The 26,349-nt window shown below is 40.8% G+C and overlaps 2 protein-coding genes across 3 annotated transcripts; one reads left to right on the top strand and one right to left on the bottom strand.

Annotated features, from left to right (window-relative positions):
- Positions 1 to 3,940: 3,940 nt before the first annotated feature.
- Positions 3,941 to 7,823, top strand: LOC308283676 (uncharacterized protein). 2 transcript variants are annotated; one of them, XR_013961950.1, is made up of 8 exons: positions 3,941 to 4,549; positions 5,503 to 5,638; positions 6,083 to 6,153; positions 6,351 to 6,452; positions 6,839 to 6,914; positions 7,134 to 7,214; positions 7,434 to 7,514; positions 7,699 to 7,823. XR_013961950.1 is itself a non-coding variant. In XM_080724145.1 (8 exons), exons 2-7 carry the CDS (start codon positions 5,615 to 5,617, stop codon positions 7,471 to 7,473), a joined length of 369 nt encoding a protein of 122 aa, XP_080580271.1. In that variant the 5' UTR covers positions 3,941 to 4,549; positions 5,503 to 5,614; the 3' UTR covers positions 7,474 to 7,514; positions 7,699 to 7,823. The 2 variants fall into 2 exon arrangements, 1 of the variants encoding a protein (XP_080580271.1); XM_080724145.1 differs by having other exon boundaries at positions 6,376 to 6,452.
- Positions 7,824 to 20,076: 12,253 nt separating this feature from the next.
- tspan10 (tetraspanin 10) lies at positions 20,077 to 23,343 on the bottom strand (the record flags this gene model as incomplete). The annotated part of the gene is made up of 3 exons (XM_080723346.1): positions 20,077 to 20,419; positions 21,386 to 21,981; positions 23,254 to 23,343. 3 exons carry the CDS (start codon positions 23,341 to 23,343, stop codon positions 20,077 to 20,079), a joined length of 1,029 nt encoding a protein of 342 aa, XP_080579472.1.
- Between the last annotated feature and the right edge of the window lie 3,006 nt (positions 23,344 to 26,349).

Raw genomic sequence — 26,349 nt, 5'->3', positions numbered from 1 at the left:
GATAACGAGACCTTCACTGACTGATAATCTGGAAGTATTGAATACTGCTAAGAAGAAGCTTAAACCGATGATCGAGTTGCTTAACGACCCTCAAATTGCATCTATGGATTTATCACAGATACTGGATAAATGCAATTTAAGCTGGCAAGAGTATACAGAATCCCTTGAGGTACTGACCAACTCCAACCAGGTTATACTGAAACGTGATCCAAAGGACTGCATGATAAACGCATACAATCGTGATCTACTTGATGCTTGGGATGCCAATATGGATCTTCAGTACATTCTTAACGGTTACTCTGTGGTTATGTACATCACAGCCTACATCACCAAGGCTGAGCATGGAATGAGCGAATATCTCAAAGCAATGATTGAAAACTCACACCAAGATGGCATCAACATGAGCGAACTTGGAGAAATGAGACAAGTCATGCAGGCCTATACAAAAAAGAGAGAAGTTAGTGCACAGGAGTGTGTAACCCGTGTATGCGGTATAAAAATGAAAAAGTGTTCACGCAAAGTCTTATTCATACCAACTGATGACAATAGACTGAAAATGAGTTATCCTCTTTCACGCTTGGAGAGCAAAACACCAGACTCAGAAGATGTGTGGATGACTGGGTTGACAGAAAAATACTATGCTAGACCTGAAAGACCAGACTTTGAGGAAATGTGCTTGGCTGATTTTGCTTCCACTTGCAGGGTTGTCTATGGTACTCAGAAAAAGGGTGAAGGTGTTCTACCCCTACTTAATAAGATGGGATTCATTCAGAAGAGATCAAAAGGGAAACCTGCAGTCATTAGATATTACAGTGTCTCACAGAAAAAGAATCCTGAGGAATTTTGTGGCACACTACTTAAACTGTATCTCCCACACCGCGGAAAGTCACAATTGAAAAGTCAACACTTCCCAACATACCAGTCCTTCTTGACTAGTGCCAGTGTTCAGCTACCAGGTTCAGACTGTGTCCAGTTTGTGTCTGAGATTGTCAGTCAAAACAAATCCAAATATGAGAAGTACAGTCAAGAGATTGAGAGTGCCATTGAGGAATTTGAGAAGAACGGGCCCATGAGAGATGAATGGTGTAATCTGGCTCCTGAATCTGAACTGGTTAGGTTGGAATGCATTGCAGAACGTGAAGCCGAACATTTGGATGACGGACATGAACAAGATGATATCCCAGAGTATAGTAATCAGACTGTAACAGGAACCGCACCAATGGAGGCACTTCAGATAGATCCTGTAGTGTTACGCCAAATGTATCAAAGTCTGAACCAAAAGCAGGTGTCCATATTCTACACCATTAGAGACTGGTGCATAAAGCGTGTTTGTGGCCTCGAAGCAAAGCAGTTTCTTTTGTATATAAACGGTGGTGCTGGAACAGGGAAGTCACATCTCATCAAGTGTATCTACTCGGAGGCATCCAAGATACTACGCAAACTCCCGAGAAATTTTGAGGAAACTGATATATCGAAGCCTACTGTGCTGTTAACCGCTTTTACTGGTACCGCAGCTTTCAATATTTCTGGAAAAACTCTGCATTCCATCCTTAAGCTACCGAAATTTCTAGTGATTCCATACATTGGCCTTGGCAACAAACTGGATGAAGTGAGAGCAGAGCTCTCAAATGCTGAAATTATTGTCATTGATGAAATATCCATGATTTCAAAGAATCTTTTTGCCTACGTAGATGAAAGACTAAGACAAGTCAAAGGAATTAGAAAGCCTTTTGGAGGAATGTCAGTACTTGCTGTTGGAGATTTCTATCAGCTACCACCAGTTAGACAAAAACTTCTCTGTCTATACGAACCATGTGAGATCGACCGTTGGCGCGACCATTTTACGATGATCACATTGACAGAGATAATGCGTCAGAAGGATGATCTCGCTTATGCAGAGACATTGAACAGGATCCGTGTCAAACAAAAGTCAGAAGCCTTGACTGAAGCAGACCGTGCTTTGCTTTCACAGGCCATCACTGAACCAGCACTTTGCCCAAAGGATGTACTTCACATTTTTGGTACCAATCCAGAGGTAGATAAGCACAACAAAGACATTTTAAAGCTGATTCATTCTGACATCACAAACATTGATGCAGATGACTATAAAAAGCAACAAGGAAGAATGGTCAGACAAGCTAAACCATGTGAAGGAAAAAAACCAGACCTACCAGACACACTACAAGTTGCTCTAGGTGCTCCTGCTATGCTCACCAGAAACATTGATGTGGACGATGGACTCGTGAATGGTACATTTGGTAAAATTGCCAGAATTGTGACTTGTGAAAAAGATGGGGCTATGTATACACAAATGATTGGTCTTCAGTTGGACAACAAAAATGCAGGACAGAGGCACCGTGGTAAAGCTTCTGGAGGACTCGATGATATTGTGTACATAGAAAGAGTAGAAGATTGTTTGAAGCAAGGAGTGATACGCAGACAGTTTCCCATGAGGCTTGCATTTGCATGTACAATACACAAGGTTCAGGGCAGGACAACCCCAACTGCTGTAGTGTCACTAAAACACATTTTTGAAGCTGGTATGGCTTACGTAGCCCTCAGTAGAGTAAACTCTCTCAGTGGATTGCACATAATTGATATGGATGAGAGTAAAATCTACTCCAAACCTGAAATCACTGCAGCCCTCGAGAGCATGACACAAGTCAGCTTTGATGACATAATGCCACTTGCTCACAGCACACAAACTCTGAACAGGCCTGACACACTCAGCGTCATCCATCACAACACCGAAGGACTTGCACCTCATATCAATGATATAAAGTGTCATCATGAGCTGTGTCTAGCAGACGTGTTATGTCTTACAGAAACTCACCTGCAAGGATCATTTGTTGCTGACAGTCTCCATTTAGAAGGATACAGTATGTTCAAACGTAACCGACACGTTTCTTACACCAACGATTCTTGCATGGCCAATCTAAACGGTGGTGGAGTTGCTATATATGTAAAAACACACATTCAAGCCTGTGAAAAGCAATATATACATAACGTAACTGACTTGGAGTTCATGGTTGTCAAAGTTGAAGCCCCACTCAATGCACTGATTGCTGCTGTGTACAGACCTCCAACCTACAATGTTGACTCATTCATCTCGAATCTGAAAAACCTTTTGGGGTCTTTAGAAATCATGGATCATCACCCAATCATTGTGTGCGGAGACTTTAATGAAAACCTTTTGTCCAGCACACCACATCCAATATTTGATGTTTTTGAATCCAGAGGATATGTACAAGTAATCACAAGTGCAACCACTGAAAAGAACACACTGTTGGACCACATTTTCATCTCTCAACCACAGAATTGTATCCAGTCAGGAATATTACAAACATACTATAGTTACCACAATCCTGTGTACTGTGTAATAACTTCTAATGTTTCTGTTGAAAGCACCCTGGTTCAACATCATGAAGCAAATAAGACAAAGAGAAAGCCACTAGGATCCGACACCAAAACTCCTCCAACTGCTACTATCAAGACAACTGCTCACATATGTCCCCATTGTAACAAAACATGTAAATCAAGGGCCGGCCTCATCAGCCACCTTAGGACACACAAATGACCAAACCCACAGACAAACGATCATAGTAGTTTCAAGTTGAAGATTGGCAAAAATGATGACATGTGGAACATCACTGTGTAAAACTGCTGTAGAGTAACAGGGAAAAAAGAAGCTCTAACAGTATTTCTGTCACCTAAAAAAGAAAAATGATGAAGCCCTGAAGAATATCGATGAATAACCAGGAATGCCACACAGTCAAACAAGCCCAAAAATACATCAAAGAAACTTTCAATATACCACTCACCCAAACTATTTTAATGTATTTTAATGTATTTTAAACCATGTTTGAAAGCACCTAATTTCAGGCACTGCTTGCCCGAGCAACTTGAAAGACCTTACAGTGTCAAGTTATCCAGTCAGGAATATTACAAACATACTATAGTTACCACAATCCTGTGTACTGTGTAATAACTTCTAAAGTGTCTGTTGAAAGCACCCTGGTTCAACATCATGAAGCAAATAAGACCAAGAGAAGGCCACTAGGATCCGACACCAAAACTCCTCAAACTGCCACTATCAGGACACCAAAACTCCTCAAACTGCCACTATCAGGACAACTGCTCACATATGTCCCCATTGCAACAAAACATGTAAATCAAGGGCCGGCCTCACCAGCCACCTGAGGACACACAAATGACCAAACCCACAGACAGACAATCATACTAGTTTCAAGTTGAAGATAGGCAACAATGATGACATGTGGAACATCACTGTGGAACATCACTGTGGAACATCGCTGTAAGTTAACAGGAAAAAAGGACCTTACGAATAACCAGGAATGCCACACACTAACAGTCAAATGAGCCCAAAAATACATCAAAGAAACTTTCAATGTAACAAATATACCAATGATACGACTCACCCAAACCATTTTAATGTATTTTAATGTATTTTAAACCTAATTTCAGGCACTGCTTGACTGAGCAACCTGAAAGACCTTCCTGTGCAAAGTTCGCCTGCAACTCTTGAACTGTAAGTATCCTTCTGGATTCACTAAATCATGAAGCATCTGACCATATAGGCCCTACCCAATTGTGATTGTGTTTTTATAATTGTAGTTGATTTCACTGAGTGTGTGTTGCATTAAAGGACAACTTTGGTTTTTTACAACAAGGGTTCATATTTTAGATTGTAATTAGAGAAAAGAAAAAGTTAATGTTAAAATGTTTTCATTTGCTTTGTTCTATTGTTTTATCACGTTTACCGGGCTGAAATGTGGGGCATGCGTACGCATGGGGGCATGCGTACAAGTGGCTAAATATGTATTTTTAGACACAATAAGCCAGCAGTATCTTTATTGCTATTTACAGTAACACTTCTAGCCCCCATAAGTCACATCCAACCATGAAAGGTTGTGTTGTATCTTGGGAATGGGCTTATTCTGTGTAAAATGACATATTTACTCCAACACGTCCATGCCCCAAACACTGAAATAAGAATCTCTAAAACAATAGAACGAAGCAAATGAAAACATTTTAACATTCACTTTTTCTTTTCTCTAATTACAATCTAAAATATGAACCCTTGTTGTAAAAAAACAAAGTTGTCCTTTAACAACTGGTGAAGTCAACTCGACTCTGTAAAAAGTTGAGTTGATGTCGATTTTATCGTTTGATGACATCATCACATCACACACGACCCCCCATTATTTGGGGGGGGGGGTCACATAGATTCATAAAAAAATCTTATGAATCTATGTGAAACATTGTTTTCCCACTCAACATTTCTAAACTGCAAATTGAAGGACTTTTTAATACCTCTAAAATGACAAATTTAACATTGTCCAAATTGTCAAATATATAGAGGCAGAAATTGTGAAAATTGCCAATCTTACATGCTCACAACGCCTCATTGTGTGTGTGTGTGTGTGTGTGTGTGTGTGTGTGTGTGTGTGTGTGTGTGTGTGTGTGTGTGTGTGTGTGTAGTATGTATGTTCGTCTTTTATAGGCTCAATCCTGTTGAAGTGGGCCTTTTCAATAAATATATTGCCATAATGAAGTCTGTTGCCATGGCCGTTCCGAGATAAATCATCAGTGTATGGACTGCCTGCTGCCAACACTGGTAAATATACTTGAACTGTATCAGTTCAAATGTGAACCAATAGACATGTTATATTATAAAACTATGTAATGTTCTAAAGTCAGCATTTTAACAGTCTATACAGTAGAAAATTAAGAACAATATGCAAACCTAATTATTGTGAAAACAATGCACTTTGCCATATGCCTACAATCCCTACATACATCAAAAGTATAAATGATCTGGTCTTGGATGATGATGCCAGTCTGACAAAGAAGTTGTGTTGACGTGCACATATAGTAAACGGCTTATGGGTGGTAAATGGTAAATGGTGCATTTATATAGCACTTTAATCCAAGGCACTTTACATAGATTGCATTACATTCACCCATTCACACACACATTCATACACCGGAGGTGGAGGAAACCATGCAAGGCACCAACCTACTCACCGGGCATTAATATCAGTTTATCAACCTTTTTTAGACATCATCACCCAAGAGACCATCATCAACGCTGAGTCTGCGTGGGATTGGTTCCTCCAGGTGGCTAAAGACGTGAGTCAATTGTTGTAGCAATATAGTTGTATATAAGATGGTTTGTTCTAGTTCCTAAATTAGCCATTGATTGTGTGCCATCTAATTAATGGCTTAGAAAAGAATTGGCCTGAGGTGAGATTTACTAGCTGACCTCTGTTGTTAATTCCTGAGGACCTTCATGAATGTCACTTTTCCTTTGTGTTATCTTTGACCAGTTCAACTTCTGTGTTACCCAACCAGACACCAGAATGATTCCTGCCGACTTCCTCATTCCTGCCCAGTCACAGAACCCCATCAGGGACAACCTTCATCACAAGGTACTCTCCCCAGTGACCCAATAACGGTTCTCATAGTTTTTAATCATTATTTGCAGAAGATATCTGATCATTTTGAATGTGAAAACATGTACTGTACTTCAGTCTGCTTTATTCATCTGTTGTAATCCAGTGCCTGTGGGCAACTGAACAAACTGTAAGCGTCTCTTTCTAAATGGTTCAAATTAATAGTCTCTCCTGACATTTTAGTTGTTTTGAAAGTAAAATATCCCTTTAAGCTTGCCAGACTCAACTCTTAAATTTTACAGAGGTTAATATCCCAATGGACATTAACTTGTCTGCTTATTTAAACCTCACTGTAGATTGCTGTTTTGTTCAATACCAATTTTGAATTATGTTATGTTCTTTTCATCCCTGTCCAACATTAGGTCTTCCAAGGGAACAAACCAAGCAACTCAATTATTTTCAAGAAACTGAGTCCCTTTATGCTTGGAGTTCTGGTTGGTAAGTAGTGGATCTTTTAACAGATTGTTCCCTTGCCCTGTTGGCATATTTGGTCTGGAGGAAGAACTTTGAGCAGATAGTTTATGATGTTTCTGCAGTAGAAAAGAACTGGCCTGAGGTCAGATTTACTTGCTGGCCACTGCTGTAAATTCCTGAGGACCTTTGTAAATGTCACTTTTCCTATCTTTGACCAGTTCAACTCATGTGTTATCCAACTAGGCACCAGAATGATTCCTGCCAACTTCCTCATTCCTGCCCAGTCACAGAACCCAATCAGGGGCAACCTTCATCACAATTAAGGTACCCTCCCCAGTGACCCAATAACGGTTCTCATAGTTTTTAATCATTATTTGCAGAAGATATCTGACCATTTTGAATGTGAGAACATGTACTGTACCTCTGTCTCCTTTATTCATCTGTTGTAATCCAGTGCCCGTGGGCAACTAAACAAACTGTAAGCATCTCTTTCTAAATGGTTCAAATTAATAGTCTGTCCTGACTCTTTCTTTGGTTGTTCAGATCCTGGTGGCCAACTTTCTGGCCCAGACAGAATCGCTGATGAAGGGGAAGACCTCAGACAAGGCCCGCAAAGAGCTGGAGGTTAGTGTTTCTGCTGTTGGGAAGTCATTCCTAACAGGGTCCTATTCGCATTAGAGTAGGGTTAGGGTGGGCCTTGGGAACATAGATATGCTCTGTGTCATCTCCTCACTCTGTACCTTCTGCCCATTGTGTCACCACTGTAAAAATAAGTTGTATGTTTTTTCTTTCCCTAATTCCACCTCAGGATCATTTCCGTAACACGCCTCTGGAAAAGAATCTTCCGGTGCTTCTGGCTGTGCTGGGAGTCTGGTACATCAACTTCTTCCAGGCTGAGACCCACACCATGCTGCCCTACGACCAGTATATGCACCGCTTTGCTGCCAACTTCCAGCAGGTCAGTCACACAGAGACTGAAACGCTGAACAAAAGGGTTGAGAGGCAGAGGGACTGAAAGATGGAAGACAGGAGCTGGGGAATAACATCTGTTGGTACAACAGGTTATATGTACTGAGTTGTAAGTACAGGCCAGTCTATGACAACAGTACTATGACATCATATTGATGATCATGGGAAGACAGGAGCTGGGGAATAACATCTGTTGGTACAACAGGTTATATGTACTGAGTTGTAAGTACAGGCCAGTCTATGACAACAGTACTATGACATCATATTGATGATCATGTTATTCCATAGGGATTTGAGGCTTTCTTTTTGTCTGCTGATCCGACTGACTTTCTTGGTTCCATATAGGCTAACTCATTTTCTGCCAGTCAACTGCCTGATCAACAATTCAACTTTTTTTATAAAAAGTAATTTTTTAGATATTCTTTGCGGAAAAAACATGTTTTGCATGAAACACCTGTTTATTAAGGTAACTCCACTAAACAGACTTCTTCAGAGTCTTTCAGACAGGCAGTATGGCTTATAGTTGCATCATGTGCACATACTGTATACATGCAATATACTGTACACAGTGTGTTTTGTGTGAGTGAACAAGTAGCATCTGTATCTAAAGTTCAGAGTCAGACACAAAGTTTTACTGTAAGTGTTAGGCCCCCTGCAGCGTTGACCTGGTTGAAATCAGGAAAGCCTGGTTGCTGTCAGGATGGCAGAGATAGAGAAGCTGCATTGCGTCTGATTGTGATCGTTGCTTGTGGTCCACAGGGTGACATGGAATTTAACAGGAAGAATATCAGCAAAAGTGGAACCCATGTCCCATACCACACTGGACCGATCGTCTGGGGAGAGCCAAGGACCAATGGACAGCATGCCTTCTATCAGCTCATTCATCAAGGTACTGTGATATTAACACACCCTGTCTTCTACTCTGATGCATTATATTAAAAAAATATTTTTGTTCAACATTTGAAATGTGTTTTTTTGGGTTGGTTGACTAAGTTGTTGTCTTCCCTTCCCATAGGGTCGAGCTAGGCAAGCAGCTGGCCAATCAGATCAAACATGAGCTCAAAGATAACTCTGAGGTCACGTCCCATGATTCCTCCTCCAACGGGCCTATCAACTTCCTGAAGAAAAACTTTGCCTGAATAACCTCCCTCTGCTCTGAGCTTCAGTTTGTGATCCAACACAATTGGCTAAATAATTTAAGTGTTGTCCTCCCATAAAGTTTTGCACACAGTCTAAGGACATTAATGATAACTTAAGTTAACATGTTCACGGCCACGGAAGCCTGCGTTTTGTATTTTCTCCTATTTTGGTAGTTTATAGTAGAGCAGGTAAGCATTAGGGTTCTGTTGTAACTTTTATTTTGTGTTTAGGTTAGTAGTTTATAACTCAAGGTTAGTATTAGTATGTTTTGATTGTTTCCCTGATTTGCTCCGTGTGTCTTTATGATTTTGTAGTATTTTCCAATTTCAAATAATGTAAATATCTTAAGTTATGAATAAAAACGGGTTTCACTCCCAATTCATGTTACATCCCCTTTTTTTCCCTAGACGGGGACGTAACAATCGCCAGTATGTTAATTTGAGTGTTGATGTACATTGTGAGACATGACTGTATGTTGATGTGTATAACCTTTTAAAGGAAATCATATGGTTGCTTTTTGAAGGGAAGAAATACAATCTCCAATTAATAATGTGCAGATATTACTGTTGTTGAAGATATGCCCCACACAACTTAGTCAGCATTGAGTTGCAAAATAAATGTTCCATTTGTCACTTTATGCACTTGTATCGTCATGCTTTGGTTACATAGCACATGCCATGTGATGGACAATTATTCATATCCCTCAAAGGTTAAAACAAAGTGTTGTTCAATAACAAACCCGTCTCTACAGATCTCTTGCATTTTTCAGCCATGTACCTCACTGGTTTCCATTTAAAAAAAAGAATGGTATAGCCTGTGTCTCAGCATCCTCCATTTTGCATGCACATTCCCACTAGGTCAAGGAACAGATGCCACCCTTCTCACATTGGCCACCAAGCAGGTCAACTTTTGAATAACACATTTTTGGAACACAATGCCTTAAAATAACACATGCAGCATCTGATTGTCATGAAAGGTTCAAGAACACAGTTTTTTCCACTACTTGCAGCTATATTTTTATGTTGATTTGATTGTCCATACTGTTAGGTTCATGTAATAACTCTGCTTGTCTGCATTGTAATTAAATTTACATTTTATTGCCTGCAAACTTGACATTTTGTACTATTATAGCCATAGTTTTTTGGCTTGAAGCGAGCCCACAATTGTTTCGAAGGAACAATATTTTTCTAGTTTATCTATCAGTCAGTCAGTCAGTCAGACAGTAGACGGGAACTTCGGTTCCTTTCTACTCCTACATACTTAGTGAGAAAATGAAAATAAAAACATCAATGTGTTCAGTTTACAGTGGCGAAGTGCGCTATTATTTTTTATAGCAATCAGCCAAATGGTGGCGCTGTAGGAAGCCTTCGAAAGTGCGAACTTTGAACAGGTATAGCTCATGCTGTGTTTTAGTTACAGCCATGAAACCTGTATACACGTATGCGTCTCCTCATGCCGAACAACTTTTACCCTCTAACTTTTGACCTCTGACCTTTAGGTCTCCCACAATTCGGAATTATATGAAAAACAGTAAAAATCTATCTCCTCCTGGGATTTTCGCATCAAGTGCACAAAACTTTTTTCACATGAACTTTGGACCAATACGGTCAGATTGATCAACCAGATTTTTTTTAAAGTGAAATATAATTTTTTAATAATTCAATCAATATTGCGGTTTTATGCAAATTATTCTTCGGCCTCTAAATCATACATGCAAAGTTACACGTTCATGGCATTTGGCAAAGATGTGGAGGGTTAGTCAAAGTATCACTGAAACCAATTTTATTCCAATCGGCCAAAGGGGGGCGCTATACGAAGCGTTTGAAAATTCAAACTTCAAACGGGCATAAGTCATGACTCGTTTTGTTTGAAGACATGCAAGTTGTTACACGCGTGCTTTGACTCGAGCGGAAGACATCTGTGTCGTTGTTAAGTAAGCTCCGCCCTTCGATTTTCCGCCATATTGAGCAGTTTGTAAAACGCGTAAACCCGCTTTTATTCTGGAATTTTCGCTCCACGTGCACAAAACTTTTTTTACGTGAACTTTGGACCGATATCTAAAGATCTGTCGGATCGGATTTCTTTAAAATTGAAACATGCTTTTTTAAATAAATTCAATGAATATTGCAGTTTTATGCAAATTATTCTTCTGCCTCTAAATCATACATGCAAAGTAACATGTTCATGGCATTTGGCAAAGATGTAGAGTGTTAGTCCAAATATCACTAAAACCAATCTTACCCCAATTGAACAAAGGGGGGCGCTATATCATTTTGAGCAGTTTGTGAAACGCTTAAACCCGTTAGGATTTTTTTTTTGCAATTTGCATGAAACATTCTACACACAATCTAAGGACCTTTATCTAATATGCCTATGAAGTGCACACACACAAAAAAATTATAATAATGAATATAGCTGCAAGCAGCGATAAAGTGGCCAAAGCCAAAAACACCTCAAATCATGAACACAGCCTGCAATGTGCGTGAAATCTTGCAAGCACATTCCCAATAGGTCAAGGAACAGATACCACCCTTCTTACATTGGCCTGTTATAGCGCCACCAGCGGGTCAACTTTTGCACAACACATTTTTGGAACAAAATGGACCAATCGTTGACGTCAGTAACGTCAAAGAGAGCACTGCCTGCGATCTTGACATTTTGTACTTTTATAGCCATTGTTTTCTGGCTTGAAGCGAGCCCACAATTGTTTCGAAGGAACAATATTTTTCTAGTTTATCTATCAGTCAGTCAGTCAGTCAGACAGTAGACGGGAACTTCGGTTCCTTTCTACTCCTACATACTTAGTGAGAAAATGAAAATAAAAACATCAATGTGTTCAGTTTACAGTGGCGAAGTGCGCTATTATTTTTTATAGCAATCGGCCAAATGGTGGCGCTGCACGAAGCCTTCGAAAGTGCGAACTTTGAACAGGTATAGCTCATGCTGTGTTTGAGGTACAGGCATGAAACCTGTATACACGTATGCGTCTCCTCATGCCGAACAACTTTTAGCCTCTGACTTTTGACCTCTGACCTTTAGATCTCCCACAATTCGGAATTATATGAAAAACAGTAAAAATCTATCTCCTCCTGGGTTTTTTTTGTTACGCGCACGAAACTTTTTTCACATGAACTTTGGACCAATACGGTGAGATTGATCAACCAGATTTTTTTTAAAGTGAAATATAATTTTTTAATAATTCAATCAATATTGCGGTTTTATGCAAATTATTCTTCGGTCTCTAAATCATACATGCAAAGTTACACGTTCATGGCATTTGGCAAAGATGTAGAGGGTTAGTCAAAGTATCACTGAAACCAATTTTATTCCAATCGGCCAAAGGGGGGCGCTATACGAAGCGTTTGAAAATTCAAACTTCAAACGGGCATAAGTCATGACTCGTTTCATTTGAAGACATGCAACTTGTTACACGCGTGCTTTGACTCGAGCGGAAGACATCTGTGTCGTTTTTAAGTAAGCTCCGCCCTTCGATTTTCCGCCATTTTGAGCAGTTTGTAAAACGCGTAAACCCGCTTTTATTCTGGAATTTTCACGTCACGTGCACAAAACTTTTTTTACGTGAACTTTGGACCGATATCTAAAGATCTGTCAGATCGGATTTCTTTAACATTGAAACATGCTTTTTTAAATAATTCAAACAATATTGCATTTTTATGCAAATTATTCTTCTGCCTCTAAAACATACATGCAAAGTCACATTTTCATGACAAAATAGTGTAGAGGGTTAGTTCAAATATCACTGAAACCAATCTTACCCCAAATGGCCAAAGGGGGGCGCTATATAATTTTGAGCAGTTTGTAAAACGCTTAAACCCGTTTTTATTCTAGGATTTTTTTTGCAATTTGCATGAAACATTCTACACGCAATCTAAGGACCTTTATCTAACATGCCTATGAAGTGCACACAAAAAAATTATAAAATAATAATAATAAATATAGCTGCAAGCAGCGATAAAGTGTCCAAAGCCAAAAACACCTCAAATCATGAACACAGCCTGGGATGTGCGTGAAATCTTGCAAGCACATTCCCAATAGGTCAAGGAACAGATACCAACCTTCTCACATTGGCCTGTTATAGCGCCACCAGCGGGTCAACTTTTGCACAACACATTTTTGGAAAAAATGGACCAATCTTTGACGTCAGTAACGTCAAAGAGAGCACTGCCTGCGATCTTGACATTTTGTGCTTTTATAGCCATTGTTTTCTGGCTTGAAGCGAGCCCACAATTGTTTCGAAGGAACAATATTTTTCTAGTTATTTATCTATCAGGCAGGCAGGCAGTCATATCAAGTATCAAAAAACTTCGGTTCCTTTCTACTCCTACATACTTAGTGAGAAAATGAAAATAAAAACATCAATGTGTTCAGTTTACAGTGGCGAAGTGTGCTATTACTTTTTACAGCAATCGGCCAAATGGTGGCGCTGTAGGAAGCCTTCGAAAGTGCGAACTTTGAACAGGTATAGCTCATGCTGTGTTTGAGGTACAGGCATGAAACCTGTATACACGTATGCGTCTCCTCATGCCGAACAACTTTTAGCCTCTGACTTTTGACCTCTGACCTTTAGATCTCCCACAATTTGGAATTATATGAAAAACAGTAAAAATCTATCTCCTCCTGGGTTTTTTTCGATACGCGCACAAAACTTTTTTCACATGAACTTTGGACCAATACGGTCAAACTAATCTCGGCGGATTTCTTTTAAAGTGAAATATAATTTTTTAATAATTCAATAAATATTGCAGTTTTATGCAAATTATTCTTCGGCCTCTAAATCATACATGCAAAGTTACACGTTCATGGCATTTGGCAAAGATGTAGAGGGTTAGTCAAGGTATCACTGAAACCAATTTTATTCCAATCGGCCAAAGGGGGGCGCTATACGAAGCGTCTGAAAATTCAAACTTCAAACGGGCATAAGTCATGACTCGTTTCGTTTGAAGACATGCAACTTGTTACACGCGTGCTTTGACTCAAGCGGAAGACATCTGTGTCGTTGTTAAGTAAGCTCCGCCCTTCGATTTTCCGCCACTTTGAGCAGTTTGTAAAACGCGTAAACCCGCTTTTATTCTGGAATTTTCGCGTCACGTGCACAAAACTTTTTTTACGTGAACTTTGGACCGATATCTAAAGATCTGTCAGATCGGATTTCTTTAACATTGAAACATGCTTTTTTAAATAATTCAAACAATATTGCATTTTTATGCAAATTATTCTTCTGCCTCTAAAACATACAAGCAAAGTCACATTTTCATGACAAAATAGTGTAGAGGGTTAGTTCAAATATCACTGAAACCAATCTTACCCCAAATGGCCAAAGGGGGGCGCTATATAATTTTGAGCAGTTTGTAAAACGCTTAAACCCGTTTTTATTCTAGGATTTTTTTTGCAATTTGCATGAAACATTCTACACGCAATCTAAGGACCTTTATCTAACATGCCTATGAAGTGCACACAAAAAAATTATAAAATAATAATAATAAATATAGCTGCAAGCAGCGATAAAGTGTCCAAAGCCAAAAACACCTCAAATCATGAACACAGCCTGGGATGTGCGTGAAATCTTGCAAGCACATTCCCAATAGGTCAAGGAACAGATACCAACCTTCTCACATTGGCCTGTTATAGCGCCACCAGCGGGTCAACTTTTGCACAACACATTTTTGGAACAAAATGGACCAATCTTTGACGTCAGTAACGTCAAAGAGAGCACTGCCTGCGATCTTGACATTTTGTGCTTTTATAGCCATTGTTTTCTGGCTTGAAGCGAGCCCACTATTGTTTCGAAGGAACAATATTTTTCTAGTTTATCTATCAGTCAGTCAGTCAGTCAGACAGTAGACGGGAACTTCGGTTCCTTTCTACTCCTACATACTTAGTGAGAAAATGAAAATAAAAACATCAATGTGTTCAGTTTACAGTGGCGAAGTGCGCTATTATTTTTTATAGCAATCGGCCAAATGGTGGCGCTGCACGAAGCCTTCGAAAGTGCGAACTTTGAACAGGTATAGCTCATGCTGTGTTTGAGGTACAGGCATGAAACCTGTATACACGTATGCGTCTCCTCATGCCGAACAACTTTTAGCCTCTGACTTTTGACCTCTGACCTTTAGATCTCCCACAATTCGGAATTATATGAAAAACAGTAAAAATCTATCTCCTCCTGGGTTTTTTTCGATACGCGCACAAAACTTTTTTCACATGAACTTTGGACCAATACGGTCAGATTGATCAACCAGATTTTTTTTAAAGTGAAATATAATTTTCTAATAATTTAATCAATATTGCGGTTTTATGCAAATTATTCTTCGGCCTCTAAATCATACATGCAAAGTTACACGTTCATGGCATTTGGCAAAGATGTGGAGGGTTAGTCAAAGTATCACTGAAACCAATTTTATTCCAATCGGCCAAAGGGGGGCGCTATACGAAGCGTCTGAAAATTCAAACTTCAAACGGGCATAAGTCATGACTCGTTTCGTTTGAAGACATGCAACTTGTTACACGCGTGCTTTGACTCAAGCGGAAGACATATGTGTCGTTGTTAAGTAAGCTCCGCCCTTCAATTTTCCGCCTTTTTGAGCAGTTTGTAAAACGCGTAAACCCGCTTTTATTCTGGAATTTTCGCGTCACGTGCACAAAACTTTTTTTACGTGAACTTTGGACCGATATCTAAAGATCTGTCAGATCGGATTTCTTTAACATTGAAACATGCTTTTTTAAATAATTCAAACAATATTGCATTTTTATGCAAATTATTCTTCTGCCTCTAAAACATACATGCAAAGTCACATTTTCATGACAAAATAGTGTAGAGGGTTAGTTCAAATATCACTGAAACCAATCTTACCCCAAATGGCCAAAGGGGGGCGCTATATAATTTTGAGCAGTTTGTAAAACGCTTAAACCCGTTTTTATTCTAGGATTTTTTTTGCAATTTGCATGAAACATTCTACACGCAATCTAAGGACCTTTATCTAACATGCCTATGAAGTGCACACAAAAAAATTATAAAATAATAATAATAAATATAGCTGCAAGCAGCGATAAAGTGGCCAAAGCCAAAAACACCTCAAATCATGAACACAGCCTGGGATGTGCGTGAAATCTTGCAAGCACATTCCCAATAGGTCAAGGAACAGATACCAACCTTCTCACATTGGCCTGTTATAGCGCCACCAGCGGGTCAACTTTTGCACAACACATTTTTGGAACAAAATGGACCAATCTTTGACGTCAGTAACGTTAAAGAGAGCACTGCCTGCGATCTTGACGTTTTGTGCTTTTATAGCCATTGTTTTCTGGCTTGAAGCGAGCCCACAATTGTTTCGAAGGAACAATATTTTTCTAGTTTATCTATCAGTCAGTCAGTCAGACAGTAGACGGGAACTTCGGTTCCTTTCTACTCCTACATACTTAGTGAGAAAATGAAAATAAAAACATCAATGTGTTCAGTTTACAGTGGCGAAGTGCGCTATTATTTTTTATAGCAATCGGCCAAATGGTGGCGCTGTAGGAAGCCTTCGAAAGTGCGAACTTTGAACAGGTATAGCTCATGCTGTGTTTGAGTTACAGTCATGAAACCTGTATACACGTATGCGTCTCCTCATGCCGAACAACTTTTACCCTCTAACTTTTGACCTCTGACCTTTAGGTCTCCCACAATTCGGAATTATATGAAAAACAGTAAAAATCTATCTCCTCCTGGGATTTTCGCGTTACGCGCATGAAACTTTTTTCACATGAACTTTGGACCAATACGGTCAGATTGATCAACCAGATTTTTTTTAAAGTGAAATATAATTTTTTAATGATTCAATCAATATTGCGGTTTTATGCAAATTATTCTTCGGCCTCTAAATCATACATGCAAAGTTACACGTTCATGGCATTTGGCAAAGATGTGGAGGGTTAGTCAAAGTATCACTGAAACCAATTTTATTCCAATCGGCCAAAGGGGGGCGCTATACGAAGCGTTTGAAAATTCAAACTTCAAACGGGCATAAGTCATGACTCGTTTTGTTTGAAGACATGCAACTTGTTACACGCGTGCTTTGACTCGAGCGGAAGACATCTGTGTCGTTGTTAAGTAAGCTCCGCCCTTCGATTTTCCGCCACATTGAGCAGTTTGTAAAACGCGTAAACCCGCTTTTATTCTGGAATTTTCGCTCCACGTGCACAAAACTTTTTTTACGTGAACTTTGGACCGATATCTAAAGATCTGTCAGATCGGATTTCTTTAAAATTGAAACATGCTTTTTTAAATAAATTCAATGAATATTGCAGTTTTATGCAAATTATTCTTCTGCCTCTAAATCATACATGCAAAGTAACATGTTCATAGCAATTGGCAAAGATGTAGAGTGTTAGTCCAAATATCACTAAAACCAATCTTACCCCAATTGGCCAAAGGGGGCGCTATATCATTTTGAGCAGTTTGTGACACGCTTAAACCCGTTAGTTTTTTTTTCTCGCAATTTGCATGAAACATTCTACACACAATCTAAGGACCTTTATCTAATATGCCTATGAAGTGCACACAAACAAAAAATATAATAATAATTATAAATATAGCTGCAAGCAGCGATAAAGTAGCCAAGGCCAAAAACACCTCAAATCATGAACACAGCCTGCAATGTGCGTGAAATCTTGCAAGCACATTCCCAATAGGTCAAGGAACAGATACCACCCTTCTCACATTGGCCTGTTATAGCGCCACCAGTGGGTCAACTTTTGCACAACACATTTTTGGAACAAAATGGACCAATCTTTGACGTCAGTAACGTCAAAGAGAGCACTGCCTGCGATCTTGACATTTTGTGCTTTTATAGCCATTGTTTTCTGGCTTGAAGCGAGCCCACAATTGTTTCGAAGGAACAATATTTTCTAGTTATATTGCATTATTGATACTTTTACTTAAGTGAGAAATGTGAGTACTTTTTACACCATTGCTGCTATCCACTGATCCATTCCATCATTGTGAGCTCGTGGTTAGCCCTATCAGTACTCCATGACCATGTGAGAAACAACTGATGCTCTGAGAGCACACAAAGTTACTTTGCAATGGGTATAACAATAAGAACTTTGATTGAATAAAATTAAATAATAAAACTATGAATCTCTTTACTACAGTATATTGTATTTTGCTAAGCCTCCTGTGCAAATCTGCAAGGTAAAGACTACGCCACTCCTTAACCGTTTAAAGGAGTAGTTCACCCCCAAAATGACTTTTTTTCTATTGATTAGTCACGCCATGGAGAGTAGAGTTCAATAACATTTTTAGTTTTTTGTCGCATTCCTAAGACAAAAATGTGATAACAATAAATGTACCCCCATTCGTTCCGGATGGGGACCCGTTTCGAAACGGGTCCTCATCCGGAATCAATGGGGATAAATTTACTCAAATACATTTTTTGTCTTAAGAATGTGACAAAAACCAAAAAATATTATTGAACTCTACTCTCCATGGCGTGACTAATCAATAGAAAAAAAGTCATTTTGGGGGTGAACTACTCCTTTAAGCCCTCATTTATATATTTATATATTATCATTTATGTCACAGAAATGTAGTCGGTTAACCATTCCTCAAAGCTTACAAAATTATAGAATGTACAATAATAGAAAGAAAACGTCTGGAAGAAATATATATATACGTATATATTTACAAAAGGACAATTTACAGTTATGGCTGCACTTTAGACAACCGCTGAATGCTCCACATGTGTTTATTAAAACATAGAGTTAGACGACGTTTCGGCCATCAGCTGGCCTTCATCACGTGATGAAGGCCAGCTGATGGCCGAAACATCGTCTAACTCTATGTTTTAAAAACACTGTGGAGCATTCAGCGGTTGTGCGGACCTCTATTCTTTTTAATCTCATGTCGACCTGAGCCCAGCACCAGCACTTGGAAAAGATGTGCGCATCATCTTGTTCTTTTGCACTTTAGACAACGCAATATACAACGCATATCACTCAGTCTGGATGAATGAACTGTTGATTAACATGAATATAAACAACTCGATTTCAGAGAGAATGTGTGATTTGCTTAGGGTGGGTAGCAGTAGGACACCTCCTAATGTTATGGATGATAATAATGAACGTCTTCAAGTCTCATGTCACTGAAGGGGGTCAGCAGGCAGGGGCTGCCTTAAAGGATAACAAGCGTATACTGGCACAAGCAAGGACAAGCTAAAATGTACACATTTACAGTAGATTAACAGATGTCTCCAACAAAATCCCCCACCGACTCCACAGAGGATATTTTGGAATGATACAAAAGAAAGAAGTTACATTTTCAACAACTACATGAGGCCACAAACGCACACAAACACACACATTAAACTGGACACTATTTGTAGCAATATACCTATGTTAATAATGGCAGTTACTTGTTTGTGTGTGTGTGTGTGTGTGTGTGTGTGTGTGTGTGTGTGTGTGTGTGTGTGTGTGTGTGTGTGTGTGTGTGTGTGTGTGCGTGCGTGCGTGCTCACGCAGTAGTCTGAAACTGTGCCCTATTGTGGGCGATTTCTGGAAGGGAGGGGGGTGGGAGGTGCTTTGATTTCAAAAACCCCAATCACTACATGTCTCCTCGTGAGCACCCATGTGAGCACCTCATCTTCTAATGATGACGCTCTGATGATGACGTCGCTTGAAAAAATGGGCGGCGGCGCGGATATTCGTTAGACCCCCCCCCCCCCCCCCCCCCCGCGCTCATTGGATCAGCCGAAAACTTTGGCTGATCACTGCCGATTCATGTACTCAGCTCCAGACCAGAGAAACAGTCCACTCTGAGAGTGGGCGGGGTCTATGGTCTGGAAGCAGGCTAGGTTATCCCTCCATCTTAAATAAATCATGGCCTGTCACTCAAATACACATGCGTGTTGATCACTTTAACCCTGGCGTCCCTATTTTAGGCTTGTAATTACAGGTGAAACTCTTCCAAGATTTTCCTAAATAAATAGCCGATCCACAAACACCATTGTCCTGCAGAATGTAGATTGTCTGTTTTCTGAAATGTTTTTTTAGAAACATTTCACAAAATAGGATTTAAGCCTCAAGTAGTCAATGTACTACTTCCGGCATTCGCATATCTGCTGTTAGCTTTGTGCCACTGGATGGTGTCCAGGAGACGAATGGTGATGAAGAGAGTCAGAACCTGGACGGCGAGGATCACAAAGCTGACTGTCCCTATGAGTCCCGTGTGCTGTTCCACCCAGCGGGAGATTCCTCCCAGGCAGCCACCCAGGAAGATCACACTCTGAGCGGAGAACTCGTCCAACATCATGGCCCCGACGCCGCACTGGGAGTTCCACACCGTGCCGTTCTCCAGAGGGTCTACGCAGCATGTGGCGGGGACGCCGCACGCCAACACCCCCGGTGCTGAGCAGTTGTAATATCTGTAGGAAGGAAAACAATGCAGTGTTCAGGGACCTGACTGGTGGTTTGCAGAGTGAACTTGGGGAATTACCGTTTGAATAAACTGTAGACGTACGTAATATGTCAGATTTGTTTTGCATGTTTGAATGTCCTGACCAAATAAACTGACTTCATCATAGTGACATTCAAGTTATGTATAATAACCCCTGAACCGGCCACAATTGATGTATGATACTGTACCACATTGTATAGATGTGCAGATGGCATTTATAAAGTGGGGGGGTCCACCTGACACTACATTTAGTCTTTTTGGTTTGAAAAAATAAAAGTGATATAATGATTTATTGGGAGAAACCAAGCAAGTATGTTAAATCAGACATTAAGCACCCCCTACAGCAGGGGTATTCAACTAAATTGTGTCAGGGGCCACATTGTCAGAAACCCAAGGGGCCGGGGGCCGGACTAATCCCCCCCGCCCCTTGTTCATGTAAAAGTGCTTAATTTCTATGCAACAACTGTAAACATGCTTCTTGTTTAGAACCTAGCCTAGCTACAGTACATCAAGGCCAACCACTTGGCTTTGATCATTTCTTAAAATAGAAATCGACATATTTGACGGTGCAGACACATAATTGCCTTCTTTGATGCATTAACGATGTGTCAACAAGCATCAGCTGGTCACAGATGCACAGACTTCCACTCTGCAGTGCTCTAAACTGAAGTTACTGGAGTCTCATCTCTCTCCAAAAGCCCCTGATAAGCTCACATTGCACAAATCAAGCCATACTTGTAATTTTCACTAGCCCCCGCTAAAAAAAAGAAAGAAAAGTGTGGGGGACATTAACTTTGTCTACAACGTCATTACAAGAATGTCAATGCCTCCAGTGTTACTATACCATGCAGCGCATGTGACAAAAAACCTTTATTGAACCTTGAATCTCTCCATGACTTGGCTGTGAGCCATCTGTCGGTCTCACCCTACTCACATGTTGGTCTCCCAGTCACGGTAGGTGTCTGCTCCACAGCACTGTAGGCCCTCCTGAATCTCATCCGTGATGAACCTCAGATCCAGGTCATCCTGATAGCGAGCCATGGCCGTGAGCATCCCCGATCGCAGGCCGTTTACTATTTGGCCCTGGAAGCTGTACGCTATGATGGCGGCCAGCACCTGGGCTGTGATCAGCACCAAGACCATTGTGGAGTAGAGCTTCAGTAAGCAGGTGTTCTCCCTCAGGGTGCCCACACAGCCAGACAGGCAGAGCAGGGACAGCAGAATGCCCAGAGTCAGAAATATGAGCATTGGGTCCGTACCGATGGTACCGATCTTCTCCTGTGCGAAGGACTCTTTGCTGACGAGGCCCCACAGCCCCAGGATGAGAACGCACAGGCCCATCACAGTGAAGAGCAGGTTGGTCGCGAACAGGAAGTACTTCCAGAAGCAGTCACCGTAGGAGCGGCGGAGGGGGATTCTGTGTGCTTTGGAGAGACTCTGGTTTTGGCCTGCATGCTGTCCTGCTTGTTGGAGCTCTGTACTGTCGTCTGTCACAGGTGAAAGCTCTTCAGAATCTCCTAATGAATCGTCCTGCAGAAAGACACAGGAGAGTAAATACAGTACAGTAGTCCTGGAAAATGATTAGCCCCTTATCCCCGTTGAAACAGACAGTAATCACACTTCTTTTGACACAGAGCGATTTTTCTTTTGTGCCTTTTTCCCTATGCTTTTTCCCCCCAACTTATATTTATATGGGGAAATCTCGCTCTTTCGATGTGTCATTCTTTCGACAACCAGCGTCGGCAGGTTAGCTACTCACCCGCGTCACGGTTACTGAGGTTAGGGTCAGAGTTTGGGTTAGGTTTAGGCATAGAGGTTAACATTCACTCGCATCTGCAGGTTAGCAATTAATTGCTTCCCACTCACTGCTGTTGTATCCTACTGACTCACCTGCCTGTGAGGAGCCCCCACTGGGAGGATGTAGTGCAACAACACTGCTGACAGCAGCCCACAGGAGTACACGCAGTGACAAATATCACTACCTCCCCCGAACACAGGCCAATTGTGTTCGTATATAGACGGATGCAGCGCGGTAGATTTGAACCCCCAGCCTCCGTGGTGGTGGTAGGCACTTTACCACTGCGCCCACCCGAGCGCCCACTCAGAGACAAGGGTATGAAACCTAGGTCCAGTTTGTAGTCTGTTTTCTTGTAAAGGTTAAAAACTACAGAAGGGTAAAGACATGGCTTGCTGATGTACACTGTGAGCAACACGGCTGCATCTGATACAAATAATAATGGGCGTGTTATATTTAGGTGTGTCAATGTGACAAGTGTTGACAGTAGTCAACAGTCATGCTTGCACACAACTTGCACCCATTATACATTGTATTAGCTGCAGCTGCGTTGCTTGCGTCACAGTGAGTGTAGCCTACTTCTGCATAAGGCCCAGCCTGCAATTACACTTCTGTGGTTTTTAGATCATGAGTTTTCAACAGGGGGTCTGGGACCCCTAGGGGTTTCTCAGAGTTACAACATATTAAAAAGATAATGGGTAAACAAACAATCGAAGAAAATCAGCAACATGAATCAAGTATATGAACCCAACTATTTAATCTATTACTACTCATATATTACTAATCATTTGCAAAACATTTTGTAGAGGGGGTCCTTGCTTCATCTCTCTCTCTCTCTCTCTCTCTCTCTCTCTCTCTCTCTCTCTCTCTCTCTCTCTCTCTCTCTCTCTCTCTCTCTCTCAGCTAAGGGGTCCTTGACCTGAAAAACGTTGAAGGAAAAAACACTACAAAATCTACCTAGGGTTTCGTTCCCCTTTAAGAATGTACCTTACAGAACAACACCTTACCCTTGGCTGTAGAAGTGGTGTGTTCTCATTCTGCGTGGCGTCCCGCTTTGACCAGGGCAAAGGAAATCTCATGGTCAAAAATCTCTTCATACCGTAAACCACTACTGGGACAGGAGTTTCCCTGTCCTCCTAGCTGGTGTGAGAGAGATACAGTATACACTGTAGAATGCAGTGGAGGCGTCTCATCTACTACAGACCATGTGAGTGAACATTGTAAAACTATGCGGTGTGTAGCTTTGGGCTACGGGGCCTGCTGGGCTTTCAGTATCATGTGAGAGTCACAGTGATGGGATTAGAAATGTATCAGAGCATGCCTCAGTAAGGAGACACACACACACGCACGCACGCGCGCGCACGCACGCACGCACGCACGCACGCACGCACGCACGCACGCACGCACGCACGCAGGCAGGCACACACACACACACACACACACACACACACACACACACACACACACACACACACACACACACACACACACACACACACACACACACAGACACTGTAACAGTAGCAGGAGTCTTTTGGTGAGAAGGTCAGGTCAGATAAACCGTAATTCTCAGGTGACTATTTATCAAAGTCGTCTACAAATGTAATTATCAAATTAACGTTTTTCGATGCTTCAGCCGCAGCGTCATTGGGATTGGATTGCAGCCAGGCGACCTGTGAATACCTTGTATACAGTATGCCTAGCATGTTCACGGCTGGAGAAAGACAGGCCTGTAATTTAACAAGACTAACAGAGTTAAAAATCCATGTGAATCCAAGTGATTTGAACTGTTGCAATCCTTTGCCATCCTTATAGTCCTGCACTCTCTCCAGTTTGGCTGAATGTGAGGAGTTAAATGGAAAATGTTTGTGGCAAATTATATGTATAATATAATATATTATACTGTATATTGCACTGGTTCTCAAGGGGGGATCAAGGAACCCCTAGGGTCATGGCTATTCTCTTCTGTGTGCAAATGGAAATCCTGGCCTATAGGTGGCGCTATAGAGCAAAGGCCATGCGGTCACCAAAACCAGTATAGGGCCAGGCTCAGCGGAGACTGAAGGTGCACATATTATTTCATGGCAACGCAGCCAGTATATTCCAAGATCTGTTGTTTGGGCCGGATTGACAGCAGGACTAAAAAAAAGATATGAAAACATGGAAACATTGAATCAAATCTAGATATTAGGTATTATTGATTCAGTGCTGTAATGTGTTGGACCCGGCAAAGCCTCTGCAGGATCATATATGCACCATTGCGTACCGTGAGTTAGGTTGGCCAGGGCAGTTAATCTTTCCCACCTGTTCTTCTGTTTGCACTTTCAGAAATAATAAAACAGTCACTTATTGAGAGGTGAACTCCATACCACCAGAAACCCCATCTGTGAAAGACAGTGAAAGACTAGGGGATGACTGATTCCTGTATCCTGTGGATTTCCTTGGCTTTTATGATGATGATGATGATGATAATCTTGATGATGATGATAATCTTGATGATGAGGCTGATGCTGTTGCTGAATACAATGATGAATGTGGTGCAAATACTTTCATTTTTCAGAAAAGTGCATGCCTGCCAATTGACAACGTAACATCATGTTTCTCTCCAGCTGATTATTAACTTTTAGATTTTAAGTTTTGATTTCAATTTAGCCAGGACTGTAAGAGGAAAAAGCCAACTTAATAGGTAAAATGAATTTGCATATTACAGTGATCGAGTGTCTAGCGTTACATACTGTATATGATATGGAATGCTATGGAATGCAAGTGCCTGTTGAATCCATGCCACACAAAAAAACATCAATTAAAATAGTTTGACAAATACTTTCACATATTTGAATGGCACTAAACTTCATCTTGGGTATCCAATCATGTCTGTGCACATCGCTGATGCAGCTCTTCTGAAAGCTTCTCATCCATCATGGTAGAGTTGGCATATCGAGGGCTTGTGTGACAGACAGTTTGGCTCAAACAGACAATAGACAGTCCAGATGGTGCTATGAATAAAGTTTATTATTAGTATAGATGGAGATGCGCCTGCTGTGTTTGGGTACCCTGACATTTATAAACCCTTTACTTTGCGTTCAGATTCCAGAGATTGCTCTGGTCAGTCTTCACAAAGAGCGTATACCACAAATGGAAAATACAAGCTATCACATCACTTTGGCATATTTTGTTGCTAGATGGAAAACTAATTGTTTTAACACTCAATACTTGAAATGTGATCTCCAACAGAATTTGACGCAGACAAATTACCTCTTAACAGGCTCTTAATGGAAAGCAGGGATATTCACCATCTGGCATAAAAGCAATTAGAATGTATATGGCCAAAAAGATCATATTAAAAACCTCAATGTTTCATCAACCATCTCTACAGACATACTGTACATACATAGCCTACATACAGTACATACATAGAAGAGAGATGCAACATATAGACCTATTATTATTTACTAGCCGTGACAATAGATCAGCTAGCTTGGGCTTCATTTCTAAACTTAGAACATAGTCATTTGCGGATTTCCTCTCCGTTCCCGCTGAAAAGCATTGGCAGGATCAAAGTTCGGTGTGACTGCTATCTAAAGGCCTCTCCATACTTTTCTACCATAAAATTATATCCCTCGGGACTTCTGAAAAGCATTGGACCGAACGAGAGTTTGGAAATTTGCACGTCAGAAAACACAACTCAACGAACATTTCGGTCGAAGTATGGAGAGGCCTTTAGGGTACGGTGAGTTGTGTTTTCCGACGTGCATTTTCAGAAGTCCCGAGGGATATAATTTTATGGTAGAAAAGGACTTTTTAACCGAAAACGGCGGTTTCGGTCAAAGTATGGACAGGCCTTAATTCTACCTGGCAGTATGAGGGCGGATTCTGTCAATGATTTTCAATGGGAACGGACTGTTGGTTTTTTTATTGCAGAAAACCTGCCGATGGCAACAAACTTTGTGTGACTCTAGAGCAGGGGTTTCCAAACTTTTTTGTCTCAGGGCACCCCATAAATATTTTTTTAATCCGAGGCACCCCTACATTATAATTGTCACTCCCAGCACCTTATATTTATAGCATATCGTCGTTGTCGGGTGGAAACCTTGTAGGCCTAT

Source organism: Nannobrachium achirus, assembly GCF_963921795.1.
Source record: "Nannobrachium achirus genome assembly, chromosome: 4".
Taxonomy (NCBI): domain Eukaryota; kingdom Metazoa; phylum Chordata; class Actinopteri; order Myctophiformes; family Myctophidae; genus Nannobrachium; species Nannobrachium achirus.
The sequence above is the reverse complement of the archived record's forward strand: the minus strand, read 5'-3'. Positions and strand labels throughout refer to the sequence as shown.